The sequence below is a fragment of the Cebus imitator genome, unplaced genomic scaffold, assembly GCF_001604975.1.
Source record: "Cebus imitator isolate Cc_AM_T3 unplaced genomic scaffold, Cebus_imitator-1.0 Scaffold58, whole genome shotgun sequence".
Taxonomy (NCBI): domain Eukaryota; kingdom Metazoa; phylum Chordata; class Mammalia; order Primates; family Cebidae; genus Cebus; species Cebus imitator.
In genome coordinates, this window is record NW_016107373.1 from 7,516,305 (window position 1) to 7,543,115 (window position 26,811).

Genomic DNA, 26,811 nt, shown 5'->3' on the forward strand with positions numbered 1-26,811 from the left:
TACACACACACACACACACACACACACACACACACGTGCCCACATGCATACATAGGTGTACAGGTTTAATCAGAATAAACACTTATTTAAATAATAATGTTGTGGTTTCAAAGAGCTCATATTGAAGATAAAAATGATAGCTCAATCTTTTTTTGTTGTGTGCTTATACTTGCCTTATTATTAGAATATCGATTCTCAAGAAAAGCAAAAACAAAAGAAAATTGATTCTGTGTTATCTTTGGAAGAACCTTAAGCTACTGTGTCCATTTTGTGAGTGCCAGTTCAGTTAAAATAAGTAATATAATCTCTAAAGCCAATTATCCCACCACACAGAAATAACAGTACGTCACAGTGTACTGAAAGTATAATTAAGTAATGGTGCCACAGGCAAGCCCTGTTTTGGAACTCCCACTTTTACCCAGGATTCCCTCCGTAAGTTATATGAGGCATAGCAGCATTGCCAAATTAGTGAAGCTTAATTTCTTCACTAGTTTTTAGATGAAAGTTAATCACAAATAGAAGTTTTCATATTGTCTTCCATGTCCTCACAGGTCATCCTGGGATTGAAGAGAGTAGGTAAGAAAAGTGGGATGGATGCTGTAGCAGACATTTTATAGGGGATCAGGTGGTAAATATTTTAGGCTTTGCAAGCCATATAGTCTATCACAACCACTGGGTTCTGCCCTTCAATGTAAAAGCAGCCATAGACAATGCTTACATGCATGGGTGTAGAAGTCTTCTAATAAAACTTTACTTACAAAAACTGGGGTGGTGAGCCCGATTTTGCCTGTGGGCAGTAGTTTCCAAACTATTCATCTTAGAGTTTTGCTTATATCTCCATCCTTCTTCTAGTTCTGTTCGCATGTCAGGTACAGCTTAAAAAATGGGATTAAGGAGTGCAGGAATGATAGCTACATCCTAATTTACCCTAATTTTATGGATTTTACTTTGTGTACACTGATTTCTTATTAAACTTTATTTTTCTGGTATGCCTTTGGCATAGAAAGAACACATATTCTGTCTTCACTTTACAGATGGGTACAGAAAGTTTACTTAACTTGCATTATTGGGCTTGCATCGTGGCTCACACCTGTAATCTCAGCACTCTGGGAGGCCAAGGCGAGCAAATCAGGAGGTCAGGAGATATAGACCATCCTGGATAACATGGTGAAACCCTGTCTCTACTAAAAATACAAAAAATTAGCTGGGAGTGGTGGTGCACATCTGTAATACCAGCTACTTGGGAGGCTGAGGCTGAAGAATCGCTTGAACCTGGGAGGCGGAGGTTGCAGTGAGCCAAGATCGTGCCAGTGCACTCTGGCCTGGGCGACAGAGCAAGACTCAGGCTCAAAAACTAAAAAAATTAATAAACAACTTGCATTATTGTCACCCAACATCTCTCATATCCATATTAGAATCTGACTGTCAGTCCTGTGCTTTTTCAATTGGATTATCTTTTTAAAATGTATCCTTTCGAGAATAAAGACATGGTGGGAAAAGTAACTAAAAAGTAATTTTCACCATCCAAATCAAGGAAACATAGTTAATAATGGTTTAAATAGGAGCATGCACAGGCTTCCCTACTTTCTTTTCCCATTATGATACCATAAGGACCTAGTTCCTTACTGCTTTTAATGTATAGCTCTATTTTTTTCCCATGAAATATTTTTGCAAATGATGCATTGCAGCCAAAGTGAATACAGAAAAATATAGGGAGTTTTTTTTTACTTTCCATGGTACCGTGTTAACTGAAGCTCATTCATTTTGGAATTGAATCCTAGTTTTGCAAGGTTCCATGGTAACTAAGAGCAAATATAGGAATGGTGCAAAAAAGAAAACTTGGTTCCAATATTCCCGACCTATGGTTAACACAGCATGGAACAAAATGAAGACTGCCTTTAGAAAATAACTACGAATCCAATTTTCAAATGTCTGTATTTGCTGAATAATTCCCTCTTTTGCAGTCATTAGGAACAAACAAACAAAAAAAATCACTGATTCCAGTCATTTCCATTATCTGACATGTCATCACCAAGGTTGCCTCATTATGCAATGTTAACAGTGTTGAGGTTACTTTAAACCAGTTTCCATTTCCAATTAGGAGGCCATCCCTGCTATCTGCATTTTGACTAAATGACGTTGCCTGGAAATCACAGAAAGAGTCTACTCTGTTTCCTCCCCTTGCTCAGATCTCATAAACACAGACTCAATTAAAGAGAGTTTCCTTATCAGGTTTTGTGGGTCAGTTTGGTGAATTTATTAAACTCCTAAGTCATGCTGAAAACTGGAAAGCAGTGGCTCTGAGATATGCACTGGGAGCCACTAGATTTGCAGGACTTACTCCAACGCTGTAGGGGCTATAAAATGTATACAGAAATCAGAGCAAGCAATGACAGGCCAGGAATCCTGGGATCTGGTAAATATATATAAAGAGTATCACATTTTAGGGATTCCAGAGCAAAAATAGGAAAATTGTGATGTTATTTCAGCTTATATTTTAGGTAAAAGTCAAAGCCTAACCCAGGCCATCATTATTTTATAACTTCATTACTGAAATACTCTATTTCACTCTGTCCTATTCATATTCCATACCATCGCAGACTTGCTTTTCCTTATTCTTCCCACTGTCCTTTTCCCTTCCAGTTTTGCCGGTGGGCAATATTTTCCAAACCATTCATCTTAGAGTTTTGTGTATATCTCCATTACCTTTCTAGTTCTGCTCACATATCAGAAAGAAAACTCAAGTTCCTACAGTCTATCCCATGAGTTAATATCGAATCTAAATGTCTTGTCTATTTTTTATAATCTTGTGTTATTTTACTTACTCTACTTGCTACTTCACTGCCTATGTCATGTTTACTTTCATATATTCCCTACCCAACTTGTGCCTATTTTCAAACAACCTCTTTCTCTTTTCTTATTATTATTTAGATATAGGGTCTTGCTGTATTGCACAGGCTGGGCTCAAACTCCTAGACTCAAGTGAGCCTTCTGCTTCAGCCTCCCAAGTAGCTGGGTCTACAGGCATGTGCCACCATGCCTGGTTCTCTCCCTTTTTTCTCTCTTTCTTCTCTGTGTTATTGTACGTTCCTTATTGTGTGCTGCTGTAATAACTCATTCTAAAGAAAGGGAATAGAATTTCTCTAGTACTTTCTGCTGCATTATAATTCCTGGCTTACTCACCTGTGAATCATACTGCACTGTGAGATTCTTGATGAGAGACACTTAGCCCTAAGTGTCAAGAACTGAGCATTGTGCTGGAAACTTAGTAGGCACTCAAAAAATATGATTGAAGGAAAGTACCTGTTTTTTTTTTCCCCCTCTCTCTCTTGAAATGCTACACCTTTTGCTTACTCAAATCTACATATCTCCTAGATCTAGTGTCCACATACCTTTCACTGATTCCTCAAACCTCACTGGTTCTCTCTGAACACCCAGACTACTTACAATGATCTACGCAATCGTACACACTCCCTCAGTAGAGCATGTTGGCATGGGTTTATGACTGTTGTTTATACTGGGCTTGTCTCAGTACCCTGTTATAAATGATCAATGATGGCAAGTTACTGAACTGGAGTTTCCTGGTAGGTAAAGTGTTAGAGAGTATACCTAGAATCATATATTCTTATTATAGCTGAAATGACTTTAGACATTCTCTTTCCCTGCACCCTACTATAAAATGAATCCCAGACATCTTTAGTGCTTTGCCTGGGGTTATAAATATGTTTTTGGCTACTCTCTAGGAAATTAGGGTTTTGTACTGTTTAATAATGAACAAGGAAGTAAGTACTTGGTAAGAAGGTGATTTTAAAATCTGAATGACTCTACGTACATGATACTTATTCTCTTCAGATTGCCTTGCATGGTAATTTAAATTGCATTTCTCATTATAAAAATCCATATGCCTTTTGGGTGCTACTGTTGGTTTGTTTGTTTTCAGCCTACAAAGGTGTTGGTGACCTTATCACAGGGCATTTTCTAGGGATTAATGAGAAGTTGGGGGTTAATGACTATGAGCTCCTCCCAGCCAGTCATCCATCCGAAGGAAGCCTGGGAAGCAAGGATTACCAACTTTCTGAAATCACATCCTTCTCTGCCAGCCTTGCCAAGGACTTACATTTCAGATGGGCTTTTTAGATCTTATTTCAAAAGCACTTCTTTAGTTACTTTCTTTAGTTACTTGCTTTGTCATTAACCTAGATGAAAAAAATATATATGGGAAATAATTTGCTACATATTTTGATTAAACATAATTTGAAATACTGAGCCTTTTTTATATGCTTTTCTCTCCCCAATATTTTTCAAACTGGAAGTCTAGAGCGAATCAGCCTATTGCGCATCCTGAGAGGCTAAAACATGTGACCAGTTTCTGCAGTTTACCCTCTCTCCAACAGATTTGTTTATTACGGGAGGATCCTTACTGGGGTTTTGGTTATATTTGTTTTAATGGAATATTATTTTTTCTTATTTCTTTTATATGATTGTTTTTCTACTAATATTCATAAGTACAGTGCTTTCTCCTTTGGCATCAGGCGTGGTCACCCAAAACACCCTAAGGGATAAACATTAATGGACTAATTAATGCATTACTACATTTTCCTTTGAGGAATTAACTACAGCAGAATGAAAGAAGATTATGGAACAGAGGAGGTCCCATTTCTGCTCTGTTGAGGAAGCACAGGACCTGATTTTATCATTCTGCATCGTGATTCATACATTGCCACAAATTCCTTAAAGAAATGACATGGAATGACAAAATGTCACCTGTGTACCCATGTTTGTTTGGGAAAGATTGCTGTCCCCAGGGTAGACTGCATCCCAGGACCCTTCCTAATGGTTATTCATGTAAGAAATTGATATATACAGCAGAATGCCAATTTGCTAATTTATAGCTAGAACTCTAACAGATCTTTCAAGCACTTCGGCCTATCAGTTATTTTGTGTGGAACTTAAACGTTTTAGAGTCATAAATCTCTTTGAGAGTATGATGTTAAGACTAATGAATAATCTTTCTATAAAAAGATACAATAACATTTAAACAAAAATCTGCATATAATTTCAGGAGGTTCACAAATGGTTTGAAACCCATTAATAACTTCTTAGGAACCCATAATGGTACTGTACAATGTCATGGAAAGGCAAATAATCAAATGAGGTTATTGATGAAAAATAAAACTAAGAGAACTTAATTGTATGATTCAAATTGTTTTAGTGTTATTATAGTCAATGTATCCATCATTCTCCATATATGAACTTTAACTGTCGTCGGTACCAGACAAATAACAGAAACAATGAAGACAGCAACAAATACGCTTACAGTATTGATTATGTACAAGACACTGTTCTAAAATTTTCTCTCTACATGAACACATTTATCCTCACAATAATAGAGTCCAAAATCACAATACTCAATCCCCAGGCAGATTCACAGATGGGTACTACAAAAATTTGTGTCTCTGATTTTTAAGTCTCTACTATTAGTGTCTGCTTAGTTGCATAAACAGCTAGAAATCTGCAACAATCAACCTTTTTTTGAGGCCATATATTCATTCCTATATTGAGCATACATGATATACAAGATACTCTGGATGTAATATTTAGTTTACAGGTTACTGCTGCTAAGGATAGATTTTTACCCTGAAACATCATTTTCAATCTCCTATTTACATGCTGATTTTTGGTAATTTACTTCTTTATAGTCTTAATATATAAGTTTTCATGTGTTTATATGGGGGAGGGTGGCAAGGAGTAACTATTGAGCCCTCTCTTTACCATTTAAACTAAGTTTTATACCTTTTCTATCTTTTTGGTTCACATATAAGTCTTAGCAATGGACTTCAACGCACTACGTTTTTATAAAATTAGTACACCAATTTGGCTGCTATGAATTAAAATCTCTGACATGTTTCAGTAATTCAAGCTAATATTTATTGAATGCCTACATATCATCCAGTATCTGTCTTTGAGAAAGCTATGATTAAATAGGTTGAACACATTCCCAAATATTTACATTCAAACACGGATTGGTAAGTGTTATAGTCTTGGCTTTACACACACTTTAGGGGAAGGATGGATTTATACTGATCAATAAGGCTGATGACAGCCTAGTAAAAATAGCCAGTGTAAAATTGGCTCTGGTTGGGTAAAATTTTCATATAAAAAAAAATCAGAGTAGGTAATTTCAATCTTAAGAAAGAAGGAGCAAGTCCTCAAAGAGGAAAAGTAGAGGGAGTATTTTTAGAATCTGGAAGAGACTGCAGCCTCAACTGTGTTAAGAACAGTGGGAGACAGGACTGGGAAAGCAGGATGGCACAGCACTGTTGAGGGGCTTACATGTCACATGAAGGCAGTGGTTTGCAAAGAGGACAATTTTGCCCCCCAGGGGACATTTGGCAAGTTCTAGACACACTGTAGATTGTCACAACTGAGGTTGCTACTGGCATCTAGTGGGTAGAGGCTGTATGGGAATTAGGTTTAATTCTGTAGGCACTGTGGGCTATGCTGTCTTGCACTGTGATTGTCTAGGCTCTCGTGTGTTGTTACACTGACTCTCCAAAATGTTGCTTTGAAATCTCCTACAGGACAGATATGAAAAGAAAGACCACTTGTGGAGATAAAGAATAACATATATTAATCATTAAATGGCCCTTGAAGAAAAAAGGTAAAAAAAAAAAAAAGTTAAAATAAAAAAGATGAAGCAATAGTTTCATCAGTTTCATACATTGGCAGGGCTCCAGACTTAAAATATTAGCAGGAAGGAGAATGTAGGCATTGTTACAAACAGGCATATTTCTAATCATTGGGGCATTCTGATTTCATTACTGAAGAGTGAAATATCTTGCAGCACATGGAGCTTGATATTTTAAATATTTTTCTTTGGTTATACATTTCACTAAACAAATTGCTACATAAATATACCCCCAAACACCTCAAATCCCACCTTATAATTTGAGAAAAATTTGTTCATCTATATTTTATATTTTCATAAATAATCTCAAAAAGTAAGATCAAACGGATTCAAAAACAGCCAGAAACCTCATGCCAGGTACATGTATCTCTCCAGTGTCATGAGAGAGTAAACAAGCAGGAAAAAAAACAAATTAATTTTATTTTTAGCCCTGCCAAGCTGTGCCTGTATTCCTGGGTCGGAGTTTTTAGCATGAAGTAGATTTGAATTTTTATTGCTAAGACAAAGTTTGGAGCTGCCACAGCCTTCCCCAGTCTCTTGCCTAGTCCATCTCCTTGCTTTAGATTGTGACAGTCGAATTAGAAGATCTTTTCCACCCACGGATTTTTTAAATAAATGGTTCAAATGAGTCCCTGTAGCTGGCATGTGGTGATCTAGAAGCCCTTCCATTTTAAAAAGCATTTGCTGACTATAGGAGTTCTTTTCTCTGTTATAAAGTGATCTGATCCAATGCAGTGACCTGAAAGCTAAGCCAGTCCTCCCTAGTTCTAGAGTACATGTAGGTGGGAAGAAGCAAATCATGAAAACAACTAGGCATCCAATTGTGCAGAAATTTTCAAGGCAATCATGTTATTTTAGGCACATACAGCAGAGGGCATTGTTTGGTCAAACATAAAACGGGGCTGCTACTGATAATAATAGACAAAGGGAAAGAAATAGGGAAATCTCCCTGACTTCACCACCCACCCCCATCCCCCTCAAAAAAACATGCAAAGAGAGCAAAGAGACAGTGAGATGATCTTTAAATAACTGTTCTTCACAGCTCTTTGTAGAAAAAACTTCTATGAAAATAACTACAAACTGGAAAACATTATTCTAAAAATTGATAAAATTCTTGCTATGTGCATGGGTTTCTACTAGATGCTAGGGATCAATTAGTGAGTATGACATCCGATGGGTCCTTAGTGAGTTTATGGCCTTGACTTAATGGGTTTCAACCTGCTTCCGACTGTGTGAGCACTCATTCATTCATTCATTCATGCATTTAACAATTATTCCATGAGTACTGTTAGGTGAATACTACTGAATAAGGAAGATAAGTCTCTACTCCACGGAAATTAACCTTCCACTGAGGTGAAACAGGCAATAGGAAAATATGCACCTTACTGTATGAGAAAAAATAACAAATAGTGATAAGTGCTATGATGAAAATTGAATATGAGTAATGTATTAAATATGACAAAATATATTTTTGGCTAGGTAATCAAAAAGAACTTTCTTAAGAAGGTAAAATTTAAAGTGAGCCCAGAATTAAAAGGAAAAACCACCATGCAAAAATCAAAGGATACACAATGCAGGCAGAAGGAATCCTAATAAAAAGGTCCTGAGGGGGGTAACAAGGCTGAATTGTTTGAGAAACCATGAAAAGCCAATGGGGTTGAACCAAGACGGTGGAGTAAGAAAAAGCTGAAAAGTAGGAGAGGTAGACAGAGGTCAGGTTGTGTCTTGGAGACCAAAGTAGTTTGCATTTTGTTCTGAAAAGATATGGAGCTAATAGAGGAGTTTCAACTAAAAATACAGCATGAACTTATTTATAATTTAAAAATGCAATCTAAATACTATATGAAGAATGAATTGTGGTAATGCAGTGGACCAAAGTAGGGAAATTGATGGGAGTGTGTTTCAGAGGTTCAAGTTAGAAATGAGGATGACATATAATCTAGAAAGAGACAATGAGGAAAAGTAGTAGATAGAACCACATTGTTTTAAAGTTGAATCAGAATGAATAGTGCTGGGCTATATGTGAATACAGAAAAAGAAAAGTCAAAGAGTAACATTTTTGCCTTGAGCAACTGGTCATGTGGTAGTGGCTTTTATGGAAGTTCAGGGGCAAGTTTGGGGATTAGCTTTCAGTGTACACTATGTCATTTAAATCATGCAATCTTCACAATGTCTATTTATTATACTATCATTCCCACTTATGAAGGGACGGCTCAGTGAAGGCCAATTTACCAAACAGTCAGGAATGACCTAGCCAACCCTCCAATGGGAGGCATTTTACTCTAAAGCTGGTGTTTTGCTGGGTCTTACTATTGTAAATTAGGCATTCTTTTTATGCTTCAGCATTGTCTCAAATTAGAAAGAGGACTAAAACTAAATGTTTGCTTAGTAGTCCTTTGTGTGCAATATGCAGCATGGACATGAGCCACACTAGACATCAAAGATGCCTCTTTCCTGACTTGCAGATCGGACATTCCAAAATGATACACTGCCCTTTTTGTGTACACTGATATTTTCTAACGTGACCATATGCAGAAGCTAATTTTGTCTTCATTGGTATTTCATGCTCTACAAGATTTTAACTAGGGTGGATTAATTTGAACTATACACATCTCAGTAGTCAAATAATCAGATTGGAGATTGGTTCCATTCATTTCTAAAGCAATGCTAGGGATGTCGATTATTAAAGTTGCTTACTTTCTCTTCAAAGTCTTCTTTCCAATTTCCTTAAGAACAAGGGCAGAAACTTTCTAAAACAATATTCTCATCATTCCCTCTCCTGTTTAAAAGCCTCAAGTTTCTAAGTTTTTTATTAAAATAAATTCAAACTCTTTATTAGGCTTGCAGTGACCTTCAATTGAGCTAGTTTATCTATGTTCTACAGTGTAAATCCTTTACTTCCATTAAGTCAGTTTTCTTAATATTTTGTGTTCCTACTCTGCTTTCATGAGTAAGCTCCTACCTCCTCCACCACTGCCCTGCCCCCATGCCAATCTATACATACTCCTTAAAGATCTGCATAAAATTCCTTTTTTTTTTTTGAGACAAGAGTCTTGCTCTGTTGCCCAGCTGGAATACAGTGGGGCAATCTCAGCTCACTGCAGCCTCCGCCTCCCGGGTTCAAGTGGTTCTCCTGCCTCAGCCTCCCGAGTAGCTGGGACTACAGGTGCGAGCAAACATGTCCAGCTAACTTTTGTATTTTTTAGTAGAAAATGGGGTTTCACCAGGTTGGCCAGGATAGTCTCTATCTTTTGACATCATGATCAGCCCACCTTGGCATCCCAAAGTGCTGGGATTACACAGGCGTGAGCCACTGCGCCCAGTCCCAAATTCTCTTCTTAAAGCATACTGATTAGCTATTCCTACATTAATCTCTGATAATTCTTTATGGCATGTAAATATTGAATGTATTGATTTATACTATACCTATATCATATATGTACATAATTTTTTGATATATATCTATAATTTGTTTTATAGCTCCAAGATTGGAAAGTTCTTAAAGACATGGGTAATTTAGTTCTTTTACAATCCTTATGATACTCTCCAGCGCATGACCCCATGTTGGTGGCAGCCATATTGTTGTTGTTTTACTTTTCTAGTACATAGGTCTCTGTAGTCAGGACTTCTCACCTAATTATATTGTAATGTTGTCACTAGTGACATATAGTCACAACACTAGTGACAACATTAGAATATGATTAGGTGAGAAGTCCTGACTACAGAGAAACAAACCCTAAGAATGTATTATACATTTTTCCACTGTAAGCCAAATAAGTCTTCTAGAAGAATGAAAATGCAGAGTCAGATTTTTTTTTTTTTCTTTAAATCTCAACTTCTGAAACTTTAGCATTTTCTAGAAACATTGCAGAGTCAGTGTGTTTAGCCAAACAGCTGCCTTTTGACTTGACAGGTTGATTCTCTAGGTTATAGCCACTAAAATGTTGTAGCATTTCCATTACATTCACCTACTGGTTCAGCCCTGGGCATATTTACAAAAAAAAAATTCTTTTCCCTGAAAATCCGCAGAACTATATATTCCTGCATAGGCAGTGGAAAAAGGTCAAGATTTGCAAGATTAGGTTAAAAATGGAAAAACAATGATCTGTATTAGGAAATATTTATGAAATAAATTTGAAGAGGTGTGTTACCTTTGGTAATTGTGTGGTTTTTTTTTCTCCTGTGTATTCTAGCGTTCTTTCAAACCCAGAGATGTCCAGATAAATGATTTTGCAGTAGAAATCCTTCCTAGCATGATGTGGGATGACCTTCAGACTTTCTTATAAGAATATCATATTGCTTTATCTTGTTTCCTTTGAAAGGTCTCTCTTATTTATAATGGCATAGGAAAATTTAAAAAATGATTTTTGTTCCCTTTCTTTGCTATTGGCTGAGGAAATAAGGAGACAGCGAGCCAGAAAGAGAGGGCAGAAATTAATATGAATGTATCAGGATAGGTTTGGCTGCATGTAACCAGAAAAAGAATAACTGTTTATAGTGTAATGTATTATTTTACATAGTAAAAAGTCCAGAGGAAAAGCAGTTACAGGGTTCATTAATTCAGCAGCGTATCACAAATATCAAAGATGTACATTCTTTCCATTTTTTCTTTCTTGACCTATCAGCTTTGGCCTCAGGCTGCCTCCCCTCTTGGCCACAAGATGGCTGCAGCACCTCTAGGCATCTTTTACCCTCAACAATATCTAGAAAGAGAAGAAGGAATTATTTCTTCCCCATGTTTTTCTAATTAGTGGGAGGAAAAAAACAATTTCTGGAATCCCTCACATCTTATTAGCCATATTGTGTCACATGTTCAGCCCTCATTCGTTTCAGAAAGCAGGAATGGTACTATCAATGTTTGCTTAGACAAGAGCTTAGCTAACTATAATCTGCAAGACAACCTGCTACTTTTTTGAGTGTGCCCTGTCAGCTAAGAATGTTTGTGAATTTTTAAATGGTTAGGAAATGGAATTTTATATATATACATATATTTATATATTCTTTTAAAAAACATTTTAATTATTGTGGGTACATAGTAGGTGTATTTATGGGATACATGAGATACTTTGATACAGGCATAGAATGTATAATCATCACATTAGAGTAAATGGGGTATCCAGCACCTCAAGCATTTATCCTTTGTCTTATAACAATTTAATTATACTATTTTAGGTATTTAAATAAGTAAATTATTGTTTCCTGTAGTCAACCTATTGTGCTATCAAATAGATCTTATTAATTCTGTCTAACCATATGTTTATACCCATTAAACATCCATCCTCCTTTGCCTCCCCACATCCAACTATGCTTCCCAGCCTCTGATAACCATCATTCTACTATCTTCATTAGTCAATTGTTTTACTTTTGAGCTCCCACAAATAAGTGAGAATATATGAAGTTTGTCTTTCTGTGCTTAGCTTATTTCACTTAACATAATGACCTCCAGCTCCATCCATGTTTTTGCAACTGATAGTCTCTCATTCTTTTTTTATAGCTGAATAGAACTCCATTGTATTTATGTACCACATTTTAAAAATTTGTCTCTTGATGGACACTTAGGTTGCTGCCAAATCTTTGAAATTATGAATAGTGCTGCAATAAACATGGGAGTGCAGATATTTCTTCCATATACTGATGTCCTTTTTGGGAGAATATATGCCTAGCAGTGGAACTGCTGAATTATATGACAGTTCTTAGTTTTTTTTTGTTTTTTTTTTGAGATGGAGTTTCACTCATGTTACCCAGGCTGGAGTGCAATGGCGCGATCTTGGCTCACCGCAACCTCCGCCTCCAGGGTTCAGGCAATTCTCCTGCCTCAGCCTCCTGAGTAGCTGGGATTACAGGCACGCACCACCATGCCCAGCTAATTTTTTGTATTTTTAGTAGAGACGGGGTTTCACCATGTTGACCAGGATGGTCTCAATCTTTGACCTCGTGATCCACCCGCCTCGGCCTCCCAAAGTGCTGGGATTACAGGCTTGAGCCACCACGCCCGGCCAGTTCTTAGTTTTTTAAAGAATTTTCAAACTGTTTTCCATCACAGTTACACTAATTCACATTTCCACCAACAGTGTACGAGGGTTCCCTTTTCCCCACATCCTCACCAGCCATTTGTTATTGTCTGTTTTTGGATAAAGGACGTTTTAATTTGAATGAGATATCTCACTGCAATTTCCATTTAAGTCTTTAATCCATTTTGTTTTCTTTATATGACCAGAGGTAGAGGTCTAGTTTCTTCTTCTGCATACGCACATCCAGTTTTCTCAGCACCATTTATAAAGAGACTGTCCTTTTCCCAGTGTTTGTTCTTGGCACCTTGATCAAAAATGAATTCACTGTAGATATATGGATTTGTTTCTGGATTCTCTATTATGTTCCATTGGTCTATATCTCTACTTTTATGCCAGTACTATGCTGTTTTGGTTACTTTAGCTCTATAGCATAATTTGAAGTCAGGTAGTAATATTCCTCCAATTTGTTCTTTTTGCTCAGGATAGCTTTGGCTATTCCAGGTCTTTTTTGTGGTCTCATATACATTTTAAGATTTTTTTTTTTTCTATTTCTGTGAAGAATGTCTGTGGTATTTTAACAGGGATTGCATTGAATCTGTAGATTGCCTAGTGTAATATGGACATTTTAATACTATTGATTCTTCTAATCCATGAACGTGGAATATCTTTTCACTTTTTATGTGTCCTCTTCAATTTCTTTCATCAATGTTTTTTAGTTTTCATTGTAGAGATCTTTCAGTTCTTTAATTCTTATTTTATTGTATTTATAGTAAATGAGATTAACTTCTTGATTTCTTTTTTCAGATTCTTTGCACTTGGCATTTAGAAATACTACTTACTTTTGTATTTGTATTCTGCAGCTTTACTGAATTTGCTTAACTGTTCTAATAGTTTTTGGGTAGAGCCCTTAAGGTTTTCCAAACATAAGATCATATCATGTGCAAACAAAGATAATTTGACTTCTTCCTTTGCAAGATGTCCTTTGTCACGTCTGATTGCTGTAACTACAATTTCCGAAAATATTACTTTGTACTATAAATAGTATCATTGACACAGCCATGCCCATTTGTCTACCTTTTGTCTATGGCTGCTACAGTGGCATAATTGTGTAGTTGCAACAAGAGATCATATGGCTTACAAAGCCTGAAATAATTACTATCTGGCCCTTTACAGGAAAAGAAGTTTGCCTACTTCTAGCTTAAACCAAATTCTATTCACCCTTCAGTAATGGTTCAGTCTCTCCTAAAACAGATAAAACAGTATTTTATATTTTTTCTTTCTTTTTTTGCATGGGAGTAAATTTTTCTGTATAAAATTTTCTTAGAAAAGAGTAAGGGGGTAGAATGTTTGGGTAGGCAACAAATTTGTGTTTGTGGGGTGGGAGAGGGTGAAGTTACTGTTTGAGATTCAAGCACATTTTAAATGAATAATACACCTTTAGTATTGTAAAAAGCTAATTCCCCAAATATCATCAATACAACTTGTTGATAAGGCAGAGCTGACTTTACTGATTATGGTGGTAAGGAAAAGTATCACCTCAAAAATTTGGCAGTGTCTGTGAGAGGAGCTGTGAAGATTAGCTCAGAATTTATTAAGAATTGGAAGCTTGAGTGACACAGGTACAGAAAACCAAATACTGCATGTTTTCTATGTGGGAGCTAAACAGTGAGAACACATAGACACAGGGAGGGGAACAACACACACTGGGGCCTGTTTGGGATGTGGCAGCGGGGAGGGAGAGCATAAAGAAAAATAGCTAATGCATGTGAGGCTTGATACCTAGGTGATGGGTGGCTAGGTGTACCAAAACACCATGGCACATGCTTACCTATCTAACAAACCTGCATGCCTTGCACATGTGTCCAGGAACTTTGAATTTTTTTTTTAATTAAATTTTAAGTTTGACTCTAGGAAGGTTTTCCAATATAGGAACCTGTTCAGGATTATACAAGAATTATGACACAATAATTCAGGATTGATGAAAACAGCAAGGTGAGTCAAGAGATTCAGTAAATCTGAGCACAAATGTCTGTTGAATTTTCCATCAAAGAGTGGATGGGACTTTGGGGGAGGTTCCCATAAGGATCAGTGAATTGGTTTGGTGGAAGAGCCACAGAAGAGGAAAGAGATGCTAAGACAGACAGTGGAAGAGCAAAGTCATATTTATGTAGACAGTAAGGTGTGGTTTGGAGTCCTAGGGTCCAGGGGTAAGCAGTTTTGGTTCTGTTTAGGGAGGTTTGTTAAGGATAATGTGAGAAGGGAAAGAAGGGGTACAGTTGTGGCTAACTGAATTCATCTTTCTCCCTCCTTGCTTAAAAACCAGTTCTAATGTCTAGACAAAGCCTATGATGACTTAGCAATGATGCTGTGCTAAATAATGAATCTCTGTTAGCTAACTCACATATAGTTGCTTCACTGCACAGGCTCTGAGTGCACTAAAGCATAGGTAGTAAAGGAAGAAAGTCAACTGATAAAGTCAAGATATCCTCCAGGACAAGGCTAAAAGTATCATAGTTTAATTCAAAACTCACACAAATGCATTTGTAAATAAATGCTGTCAGATGATATTGTAATGGATAGTGCATACTTTAATTTTCTTTTGATGTGATAAAAACATCTTATGAAAGAGATGTTGAAACCTAGTTTTTGATATAAAGTAACATAATTTAGATATTAAAGTAAAAAACCTTTTGTTGATAGTAGTTGATTTAATTCAGTGCATGTACCAAGCATTATTTGCTGTAGGTTATAAATTAGATTTGAACCAGCTATAATTTGTAAAGTGTTACTTATGACTGATTTATAGAAAATCTCATTTATTCCAATAGCACAAAGACCTTGAAGTAAGCAAGAAGTAGAAAATAAAACTCAGCCTGGAGAGTAAGAAAGAATAAATGCATATACCTTATAATTAATAGTAATATGTCATCGTTGCATATGTTTTACTGATAGTATGTTCCTGATTATATCTAGTAATCCCTACCACAAATTTCAATGAGATATTATTGTTGCTCCTGTCTTTTAAAAGAGGAAGAAACTGAGTGTGCTATCACTTTATTTTTAATATCTTTGACTATAATATATTACTTCTTATGTACCAGTAACTTTACATATACAGTATTACATGACAGCCCTAAAAAAAGCCTTTTGAGTAGATAATAGTGCTCTTTCACAGATGGGGAACGTATAGAGATATGAAGTAACTCTCAATTTTAAGGTCATTGAGGTTCAAACAGGGATTATGATCTCAAGAAGTCTCACATTAAACCCTTTTCTCTTGACCACAGAGCATGGTTGCCTTTACTGCATCATAGTTTAAAAAGAAAAAGGTAGCAAACAGCAGAGTAAGGAATTATCTTCTTTACTTTTGTGCTATTTCCAGTCAACCAGCTATTTCTACCTGTTTTGCCTGAGACCCTAGGATTCTGGGGAGAGCTACAGGGTAGGGAATAGGAGAAAGAATGGAGGAGCAGGACCGTGGGACCAGGGCCCTAGAAATGTTAATTTGTTTATATATCAGGGATTTTGCATGCTATGTTATTTTATGCCCAATAACCTTAATAACATATGCCCTCTCTCCCTGAAACAGACATAGGTTTCAAGGGGAGAGGGCATATGTGAAACTACACTAAATCATTCAAATGATAAATTTTCAATGGTCATAATTACTGGTAATTTAGATAGCTTTCTATTGACAATGGAAATAGAAAAGAGTCATTTAAGCCCATATTTAAATTTACAATGAGGATAACTCTATCTGACTTAGGATGTGAAACCTACCAACCACACTGTTGTCATGATATAAATGGGACAGGGGAGTAATCCTATAAAACCTATTAACAGGATTGACATGACGAGCCAGGCCCTGTTGCTTAGTGATTGTTTTAGAATGCAGTTATTATTATTTAGCTAGAGTGAGGCACCAGATCAGGAGGTGGCTGCCATTTAAAAAGTGAGGGGCCAGGCATGATGGCTCACGCCTGTAATCCCAGCACTTTGGGCAACCAAAGCAGGCGTTTTGCCTGAGGTCAGGAGTTTGAAACCAGTCTGACCAACATGGTGAAACCCCGTCTCTACTAAAAATACAAAAAAAATTAGCCAGACGTGGTGGCATGTGTCTGTAATCCCAGCTACTCCGGAGGCTGAGGCACAGGAATCGCTTGAATCAGGGAAGCAAGCTTGCAGTGAGCTGAGATCACGCTACGGCACTCCAGCCTGAGCAACAGAGCAAGACTCCTTCTCAAAAAAAAAAAAAAAAAGAAAGTGATGATTTTACTCACAGCTCACAGCTGGAGGGGGCATGACACAGCATGAGGAGCCCACATTGGGAAGCAGCAGGGTCAGCCTGTACCAAGCAGCCAGCGGAAAACGTGAGCAAGAGCCTTTATTGTGGTTTTAGGGAAAGGCAGGGTAAGCAGGCTTATGATTGGCTGGTTTTTGAACAATCTGAGCAGTCTCTGGGACATAAGGGCTGTCTCTTGTTGCCTGGTAAGTGGACATAGGGTGATTAGGGAAGGGGAATGTTGGTCTCAGTGAAAGTGTCCTGGGAGAGCCTTATAAGGTGGCTAGGGTTTGACCTTTGGATTGGCTGGTTTGCATACGAAAGTCATGCTTATGGGCAAGTCCTTCACGATTGAAAAATATTTCAAAATATTTTCACTATGTGAAAAATATTTTGCATTTACCTTTATTCTCATAGCAACATTTTTATGTTATATCTTAGATCATATCTTCTGGGACCAGTCTGATGAACGTCTGAGCCCTGATTGATTTATAGTAACATTTGACTTCTTGAATGTCACTTCTATATTTCTTCATTTTGAAAATGAAAAGAATGACAATTTCTACTTCAGAGAAGTGTTGTAAGGATGACAAAAGATTGCAGCTAGCTTCACAGACCTACATCCTGTGCAGCTGCAAAGAAATCCACATTTAGATGGACCCAAACTTGGTTTAATGGACTTTTGTTACTGATTTGAAATTATTAATTTTATAAGGCTTCCTACATTTTTATTTCACGCTGAAAACCACAAATTCTGTAGCCATTTCTAGACAGGCTTGTTTGTAAAGTCTATAGCCCACGGTGTTTGGTACATAGAATAACCTTCAATATAATGTCAGCTATTACTACTTTTGCAAAGGAGCTTTTAGTTTGACATAGCCCCAAAGTTCTATTTTCTAAACTTTTTCAATCTGCTGTGGACACTGAAGCTATGGTAGAGTATACATCATATGTCCTCATGAATTTGGGCCACATTTGATTGGCAAACAATACTTTACGGTCCTCTACCTCACTGGTCCCTTACTCTGTGGTTATGCATCTCATGGAATGTGGTCTTTGGACAGCTCCTAATTTGGAGTAAGGTACATTTGCCTCTAAATATGAACCACATAATAAAGAACATTAGATTTGTTTTTGTCTGACAAATGATGGCTTTAGCTAATACACTATATCACTGACATTACTCCAGAAAGACACTAAGAGTAAATCTAAATAATCTTTTTTTGCTTTTATTTTGCAGACTGTTTGAATTCCAGAAGGACCAACACCAGATAAATTATGAATGTTGAACAAGATGACCTTACATCCACAGCAGATAATGATAGGTCCTAGGTTTAACAGGGCCCTATTTGACCCCCTGCTTGTGGCGCTGCTGGCTCTTCAACTTCTTGTGGTGGCTGGTCTGGTGCGGGCTCAGACCTGCCCTTCTGTGTGCTCCTGTAGCAACCAATTCAGCAAGGTGATCTGCGTTCGGAAAAACCTGCGTGAGGTTCCGGATGGCATCTCCACCAACACACGGCTGCTGAATCTCCATGAGAACCAAATCCAGATCATCAAAGTGAACAGCTTCAAGCACTTGAGGCACTTGGAAATCCTACAGTTGAGTAGGAACCATATCAGAACCATTGAAATTGGGGCTTTCAATGGTCTGGCGAACCTCAATACTCTGGAACTCTTTGACAATCGTCTTACTACCATCCCGAATGGAGCTTTTGTATACTTGTCTAAACTGAAGGAGCTCTGGTTGCGAAACAACCCAATTGAAAGCATCCCTTCTTATGCTTTTAACAGAATTCCTTCTTTGCGCCGACTAGACTTAGGGGAATTGAAAAGACTTTCATACATCTCAGAAGGTGCCTTTGAAGGTCTGTCCAACTTGAGGTATTTGAACCTTGCCATGTGCAACCTTCGGGAAATCCCTAACCTCACGCCGCTCATAAAACTAGATGAGCTGGATCTTTCTGGGAATCATTTATCTGCCATCAGGCCTGGCTCTTTCCAGGGTTTGATGCACCTTCAAAAACTGTGGATGATACAGTCCCAGATTCAAGTGATTGAACGGAATGCCTTTGACAACCTTCAGTCACTAGTGGAGATCAACCTGGCACACAATAATCTAACATTACTGCCTCATGACCTCTTCACTCCCTTGCATCATCTAGAGCGGATACATCTACATCACAACCCTTGGAACTGTAACTGTGACATACTGTGGCTCAGCTGGTGGATAAAAGACATGGCCCCCTCCAACACAGCTTGTTGTGCCCGGTGTAACACTCCTCCCAATCTAAAGGGGAGGTACATTGGAGAGCTTGACCAGAATTATTTCACATGCTATGCTCCAGTGATTGTGGAGCCCCCTGCAGACCTCAATGTCACTGAAGGCATGGCAGCTGAGTTGAAATGTCGAGCCTCCACCTCCCTGACATCTGTATCTTGGATTACTCCAAATGGAACAGTCATGACACACGGGGCATACAAAGTGAGGATAGCTGTGCTCAGTGATGGTACGTTAAATTTCACAAATGTAACTGTGCAAGATACAGGCATGTACACATGTATGGTGAGTAATTCCGTTGGGAATACTACCGCATCAGCCACCCTGAATGTTACTGCGGCAACCACTACTCCTTTCTCTTACTTTTCAACCGTCACAGTAGAGACTATGGAACCGTCTCAGGATGAGGCACGGACCACAGATAACAATGTGGGTCCCACTCCAGTGGTTGACTGGGAGACCACCAATGTGACCACCTCTCTCACGCCACAGAGCACAAGGTCGACAGAGAAAACCTTCACCATCCCAGTGACTGATATAAACAGTGGGATCCCAGGAATCGATGAGGTCATGAAGACTACCAAAATCATCATTGGGTGTTTTGTGGCCATCACGCTCATGGCTGCAGTGATGCTGGTCATTTTCTACAAGATGAGAAAGCAGCACCATCGGCAAAACCATCATGCCCCAACAAGGACTGTTGAAATCATTAATGTGGATGATGAGATTACGGGAGACACACCCATGGAAAGCCACCTGCCCATGCCTGCTATCGAGCATGAGCACCTAAATCACTATAACTCATACAAATCTCCCTTCAACCACACAACAACAGTTAACACAATAAATTCAATACACAGTTCAGTGCATGAACCGTTATTGATCCGAATGAACTCTAAAGACAATGTACAAGAGACTCAAATCTAAAACATTTACAGAGTTACATACAACAATCAAAAAAAGACAATTTATTAAAAATGACACAAATGACTGGGCTAAATCTACTGTTTCAAAAAAGTGTCTTTACAAAAAAACAAAAAAGAAATTTATTTATTAAAAATTCTATTGTGATCTAAAGCAGACAAAATTATGTGTATTCCTCAGAACCTGTTTTTGCTGCACTTATTCACTATTTTCCCACATCTCATTCCTCCCTTCCCTGATTGCCATATTTTTCATAGGAGATCTCAATTCCTAAAAGAACTGGTCTAGGAAATTTTGTAAGAATTCTGTTACACTTTGAGATTTTTATGGTGAATTCTAGTGGTGAGATCCAGTCTATTTTGTCTCTCTATTTTTAATTTTTTTTTCCTTTTTCCCTCATACCCATATGAAGTAATCCAATGGGGAATGCAATATTAGAAATAGATTTTTAAGAGAGAACAAGGAAAAAAATGCAAGATCTTATATTTTTCATGTAATGACCTGTTCTGTATTTATGAGGAAGACAATTCTATGGAAAAGAAAAGAAAATGAGCAAACAACAGATTAATTTACATATAAGCATCTATAAAACCCATGACTTTTAAACAACTCTAGAACCAGAATTTGTAGTTAAAAAGCTAAAAATAAGATTATAAATAAAATATTGTTGGTTTTTCTGTACCTGGACACAGCTCATTTGTAGTATGGCTCAAATGTGAGAAACTTCAAGATAATTAAATTTTTTGCTTTCTAAGAAAGAAAATACTACAGTATTCTTTAGTCACAAAATCAATCTCTACAGGGTCCTGTCTGAATAGTTGACTTGAGTTTTAGATCTATGTTTAAGGATGCTGTGGTATTTTTTCCTTCTCTTTAGAGTTATTCTTTGTAGAATGCTCAGGTTCAAAAATAATGATTTTGTGAAGTAAATTCAATTCTACTTGAAGGAAAGTTTCAATATAATTTATTCACTGTCTCCTCAATAAAATTTCATTGGCCAGATGAACTATAACAGCAAAACAGGAAAGTATTCTAAGTCATCTAGAGCTGAAAAAGAATATTTGGTGCTGAGTGTTAGCAAATTTAGTTCAATTCAATGATAATTATTAAAGTCCTACTGTGTGAAAAATATTGACTTTAGTACTGTGGGTGCACAATTGAGAAGATCTGGTTCCTGCTCTTGCATCACTCCCAATCTATATAAAAATAATTAAAGAAATCATCTAGTATATTACTGGTTGCCAGCTCTAATTTTACTTCTAGGTGAAAGGCTGTGAATCAGAACCTTAAATTTTTAAAATATTAGATTACTGTTCTTATAGAAAGCTCTTGGATTTATGGTTTCTTCCATCCTTCTGGAAGAGGTGACTTTTTCTAAATGCAAATTGCAGAGCTTTAAGGAAGTGTAGGTTTAGATTTGTTCTGAAGGATGAATACATACCAGGAGATGGCAATGCTAATTCAGTGGTAATTCATTAATGGTATTTTTTAAGGAACTGGAGGCATTTTGGCTAAGAGACCATACGCTAGCTTCCAAACAAAAAAGGAACTTGCTGGTTGTTGCGCCTTGGCATTCTTCTTATATTTTAATATATTATGTGTATGACTTCCATCTTTATGTGGAACAAATGAATATATACAGACTGACCTTGAAACCTGCTACCTTGGTGGTGAAACAAGGACTGATCAAGCTGAAGAAAACTTCAGCACCTAATGGCTAAGAAGCTTGGATACTCACACTAAACTCTGCAGGCAGAACCTTACTCCATGGTTTTGTGGTCTCCAGGTGTGAAAAATCAATTATTACTAGCAAAATAGGTCAGAGAAATGGGAAAAAAGGATAGGAAATGAATGAAAGCATGGACGAATCTTGCTTCTGTTTTTTTGATCACTACTTCTCTGGCTTTTTTCTTCCTTATATCTTAACCTCCCTTTGTTAGGAACACAATTCACACTTGCTTTCATTGGGGAGAAGACTCAAGAAAAGGGAAAACATTTGGCTATTGTTTGTCAAGTTATTCAGTATAGAATATACTTTTCATATTCCCAGCCTGCGATCACAAAACAAAACAAGCAACATAAAAAAACACAAACAAATATGTATAATAACAAGCAAGTGCTAGTACAAAGAAAAGTGATATAAATCGAAAGGGAAAATGATCCTCCTTTCTCTACTTGGCTTGCATCCACCAAACTCTGTCTTTGCTGACTCTGAAGCTTCTTTCATTTTAAGCTTTTAATTCATATAGGTTTAGTCCAAGTATGCAGTTACCCTTGGCTGTGAGAGGTGGCTGAGCAGTTAGACAAGGGCTACTAAATAGGATGAAAGGTGAACTGCACTTAAAAAGTTAGGTTGGAATCCAAAGCATGCAATTCAGTCTCCTAGGAGATCACAGTATAGTACTAATGAATATGTTTTGGGAAAAAACTTGACACAAGGTTTAAATAAACCAGACTTGATTTCGACAATAAATTTAGAAACTCTTTTGACCAAAAGTCCTCATTGCAGGTTTTGGGGATAAAGGATAGAGTGCCATAAATCTACTATTTAAAGAAAACTCAAATGTATTCCAGATATTTCTGATTAACAGCAAGCCTCTATTTTCCCTGCATAACATATTTGGTCCTTGGCCCATCAGAACAGTAGCTGCACTGATATGTTAGAGACCATTACACACATGAATTTACTTGGTTTGGCAGGAAGCCTACGTGACTGTTTAAATGTTCGCTATATTGTTGTACCAAAATACAATTCTGTGTCTACTGCTCATTTTATTCTATCCAAAGACAACTGGGTGGCAGTATTCTGAAATATGTACACCAAAAAATACACCATTTACAATTCACCAAGTTAAAGTAACCCAATGATTGATATTTCTCTCTCTGTGTGTGTGTGTGTGTTTGTGTTTGTATCTCCTACTAATAGTATGCAGTTTGCTTCCCTAAACATCAAAGAGGCTTTAGGAAGAAGATTCTCTAACATCTGTTTCTATTCAGGAATTTTCTCTTCCACATCTGTCCATGACCTTAATCTCGAACACTCTTTTGAAAAGTATACAGATGTATTTGCATTAGCAAAATAATAGAAGGATTTGGTTTAGCTCACATAGACCCAGATATAACTTTAATAATTTCCTCTCAAATTTCAAATATTCTGAAATAATGTATCGTCTTTTTCAAAGACTGAAACAAGTTATTTGCACATGGAAGAGTGATAAATATTTACACAGCGCAAAGAAAAAGAAGGCACATTAAGAATAAGCCTTCACTGAAACATGAAAACGTATTAAGTAGATAGCCCCAGAGTATCCAACATTTTTAAGGTAAAGATTGATCAAGGTGAAAAAAAAAAAAAAAAAAAAAAGAAAAAAAAAAAAAAAAAAAAAAAAAAAAAACAAACAAAACCAACTTCAATCTCTTATCATTTTGGAATAATCTTCAAGATATTTAGATAAAGTATAAGAGTTAGACGAGTGCTAACAAATAAATGTGATACTCTAAAGCAATGTAATTTTAAAATATTGTGTTCAATTAGTTATTTGGTGCTTCAGCTTGTTTTAATAAGAATCTTGAAAATAATGATATCATGAACTATCACAGACATAGCATGTGAATGCCTGGGTAAGCAGTCACACTCTGCTAAGAAGCTGTTTGTCTGTTTCCCTTAAAAATAGTAGCATATAATCAAATCTCTTATAAAAATATATCCTCAAATTACATATGCATCTTTATATTTGATTAGAATGTGATTCTGTATAACAGCTACTTCTGATAAAAATGAGTCGAAAAAGTTATCTTCCAAAAATCAAAGCCCCTGTGATTCTTTCTCTTCTTTTCCAAGAAGAAATATGGATTCCTAAAAGCCCTGTACATATTACATAGGAAGCAGCTGGGACACTACTCTCTTCTCATGCTCCATCAGGATACAGAGCAAGATACATCTGGCTGTATGAGAGAAAAAAGAAATCTTCTAGAATTAATGTAGCACACTGTCAATTAGGATCCAAATTTAGATACTGAATGAAGCATTCTCAAAACACATACCAGTTCACATCCTTCTGTTTCTTAAACTGCTGCCAACAGAACTTCCGAAATTTCAACCTTGAGAAAACTATATAAATTATATGTAAAATTATATAATTAAATTTTATAATATGTTTAGCAGTAAAATGTAAAACTGCTGTTCATTTTTTGTTTTGCCCAGGATTTAAAAAAAAAAAAAAACGAAAAACAGAGGAACTTGCTGCAAGACAGACAATAGATGAAGCTATTTTAATGAAAGCACATGATATTGGAAAAATCTTTGTTGGTAAATATTTTTCTATGCAGAAAATGAACACATCTGTCTGTCCCTTGCACAAAATACAGAAAGGAAGGGCCCACGAAAATCAGACCATGAAGTCTTATTTTTCATTATTTGGTCTAGTAATTTAATTTCATTTTCCAGATTATTAATGCTTCACTTTATTATATATTTGACGCTGAATTGCTGAATTTGACTTGTCCAAATGGCATCAATCCTGCCTTTATCTCATTGCCAGAGTAGTGAATATATTGCTTTTTATCCTGATGAAAGGGAAGATTCAATGTCGTTTGAAGGAGAGGGGCTGATCTGTGTGGCAACAGTAGAACACATTCTGATTGATGTCCTAACCTTGAAAATTTGCCAGATCATCCACCTTGATCAACCCTACCTCAGCTATCTTGGCGGAAACCCATTATGGGCACGCTTAGCAACTATTTTGCCTATACTACATCTGCTAAATGGCAGTTAGTTAACCCCCTTACTTCTTCAGCCCTTACTTCCACATTGAAAGAGGTAAAAAGTCGAGCTCACCAATTGCTATTTAAGCACATTTGCTAGTTTTGTAACATGCATAGACTTCTAAGAGGAATATATGAAACCTCAAATAAATATATTAAAATATGCACAAAATAAATATATGATATATACTTTTTTATGCTAGTTACTATACAATTTTAATCAAAAAATTTGTAACACTAGAGAAATCTCAGGTTTTCCTAATGGAATTATTATAAAAAATATTAATCTTAATACAATTTGTAAAATACCTTAAAAGCTAGATGCTGAAATGGACTTCCAGGTCCTGTAGCTACTTCTATTAAAATAATCATAATAATGTTTTACAAAATGAGAAAAGTAATATAGTTTCTCTTTCCAGTTGCCCTGAAGCAGACTAACTGATGCTTGTAAAGATGTTTCTCAGCATAAATGGATTGTTAGAGAATGAACTTCAGTTAATTCTGACCTTAAAAAAAATGTGAAGTAGCTATGTATTTTCATCTGAAACATTTTCAAGAGTCTTGCAGACAAGTCACTCTAAAATAATTAATGACAATGTTTATCTGCTCAATAACATTTTGGTTTTTCAATACATATTCTTAACCCTATGTGAAAGTAGATTGTATCCCTGGTTTTTTCGGCATATTTTCAGTTTTTCTAAGAGAAGTATAAAATCAGAATCTGTCACTACTGCCCAACATTTAGTTATGCAATCTGAAATTCAATTCTAAACAATACTGGGGCAACTCATGTAAGTGAGTGAATTATTGCCAAGGCATTGACGTGTGCCTCTTTTTCATTCTACTATTTAATCCCACTTAAATGACCTGACAGTTATATTATGATTAATATAAATTTTACCTTCAAGAAGAATTGAAACTTTCACAATATTGAAAAACGCTTGAAAGCTGGAGATTTTATATATATATATATATATATATATATATTTTTTAGATGGAGTCTGGCTCTGTTGCCCAGGCTGGAGTGCAGTGGCATGATCTCAGCTTGCTGCAACCTCCACCTCCCGGGTTCAAGCAAGTCTCCTGTCTCAGCCTCCAGAGTAGCTGGGACTACAGGTGAATGCCACCATGCCCAGCTAATTTTTTGTATTTTTAGTAGAGACGAGGTTTCACTGCGTTAGCCAGAACGGTCTCGATATCCTGACCTCGTGATCCGCCCACCTTAGCCTCCCAAAGTGCTGGGATTACAAGCGTGAGCCACCGCGCCCAGCCCTATATATATCTTATGAACAAAAATATCATCACATTTCTTATCAAAGACAAGTGCCAACAAATATTCATCAGAAAATAGGTGCTACTAAAATAATCTATTGGCCAACAGTTTTATTTCAATGATATTATCATTAAACTATTGTAAAACTCAATTTATTATAAACCCTGAGAGTGATTAGTAACTATTACTTGAAAGCTATTTTAGTAATCAAGGCAAGCACTAATATTAAGTAGTAAAAAATCGACAATTAATGTCAGAAATAAACCATGAGCTCTTGGAAGCTGGTGGGATACCATTAGGCATTCATAAGGTACAATAATTCAAAAGTAAAAATTATATGCTTTGTAGCTTAGAAAGTGTTTTCACCTATTTTCTCATTTGTTGAGCCTTGAAGCAATGGTAGGTATTTCAAATTTAAGCATCAGCTATTCCACAACTAGCACATATGTCTGTGGAATTATTGATGTTTTGAATGTATAAACAGGATAGAAAGGAAGAGATGGTGGGGAAACACTGGAGGAGCAAAAGAAGTAAATGGTAAAAGTGGAAAAAATTATTATATTATGTTTATTTTAGAATGGATTCATTTAG

General features: G+C 36.6%; 1 protein-coding gene across 8 annotated transcripts in view; it reads left to right on the forward strand.

Annotated features, from left to right (window-relative positions):
• LRRC4C (leucine rich repeat containing 4C) overlaps window positions 1-23,414 on the forward strand; it is a 211,496-nt gene extending 188,082 nt beyond the window's left edge. For all 8 annotated transcript variants that reach the window (XM_037738886.1, XM_037738888.1, XM_017529422.2 and 5 more), the window contains one exon: window positions 18,222-23,414. In XM_037738886.1, the coding sequence (XP_037594814.1) occupies window positions 18,264-20,186 (1,923 nt within the window). In that variant the 5' untranslated portion in view covers window positions 18,222-18,263 and the 3' untranslated portion in view covers window positions 20,187-23,414. The remainder of the gene's footprint in view (window positions 1-18,221) is intronic.
• Window positions 23,415-26,811: the final 3,397 nt, after the last annotated feature.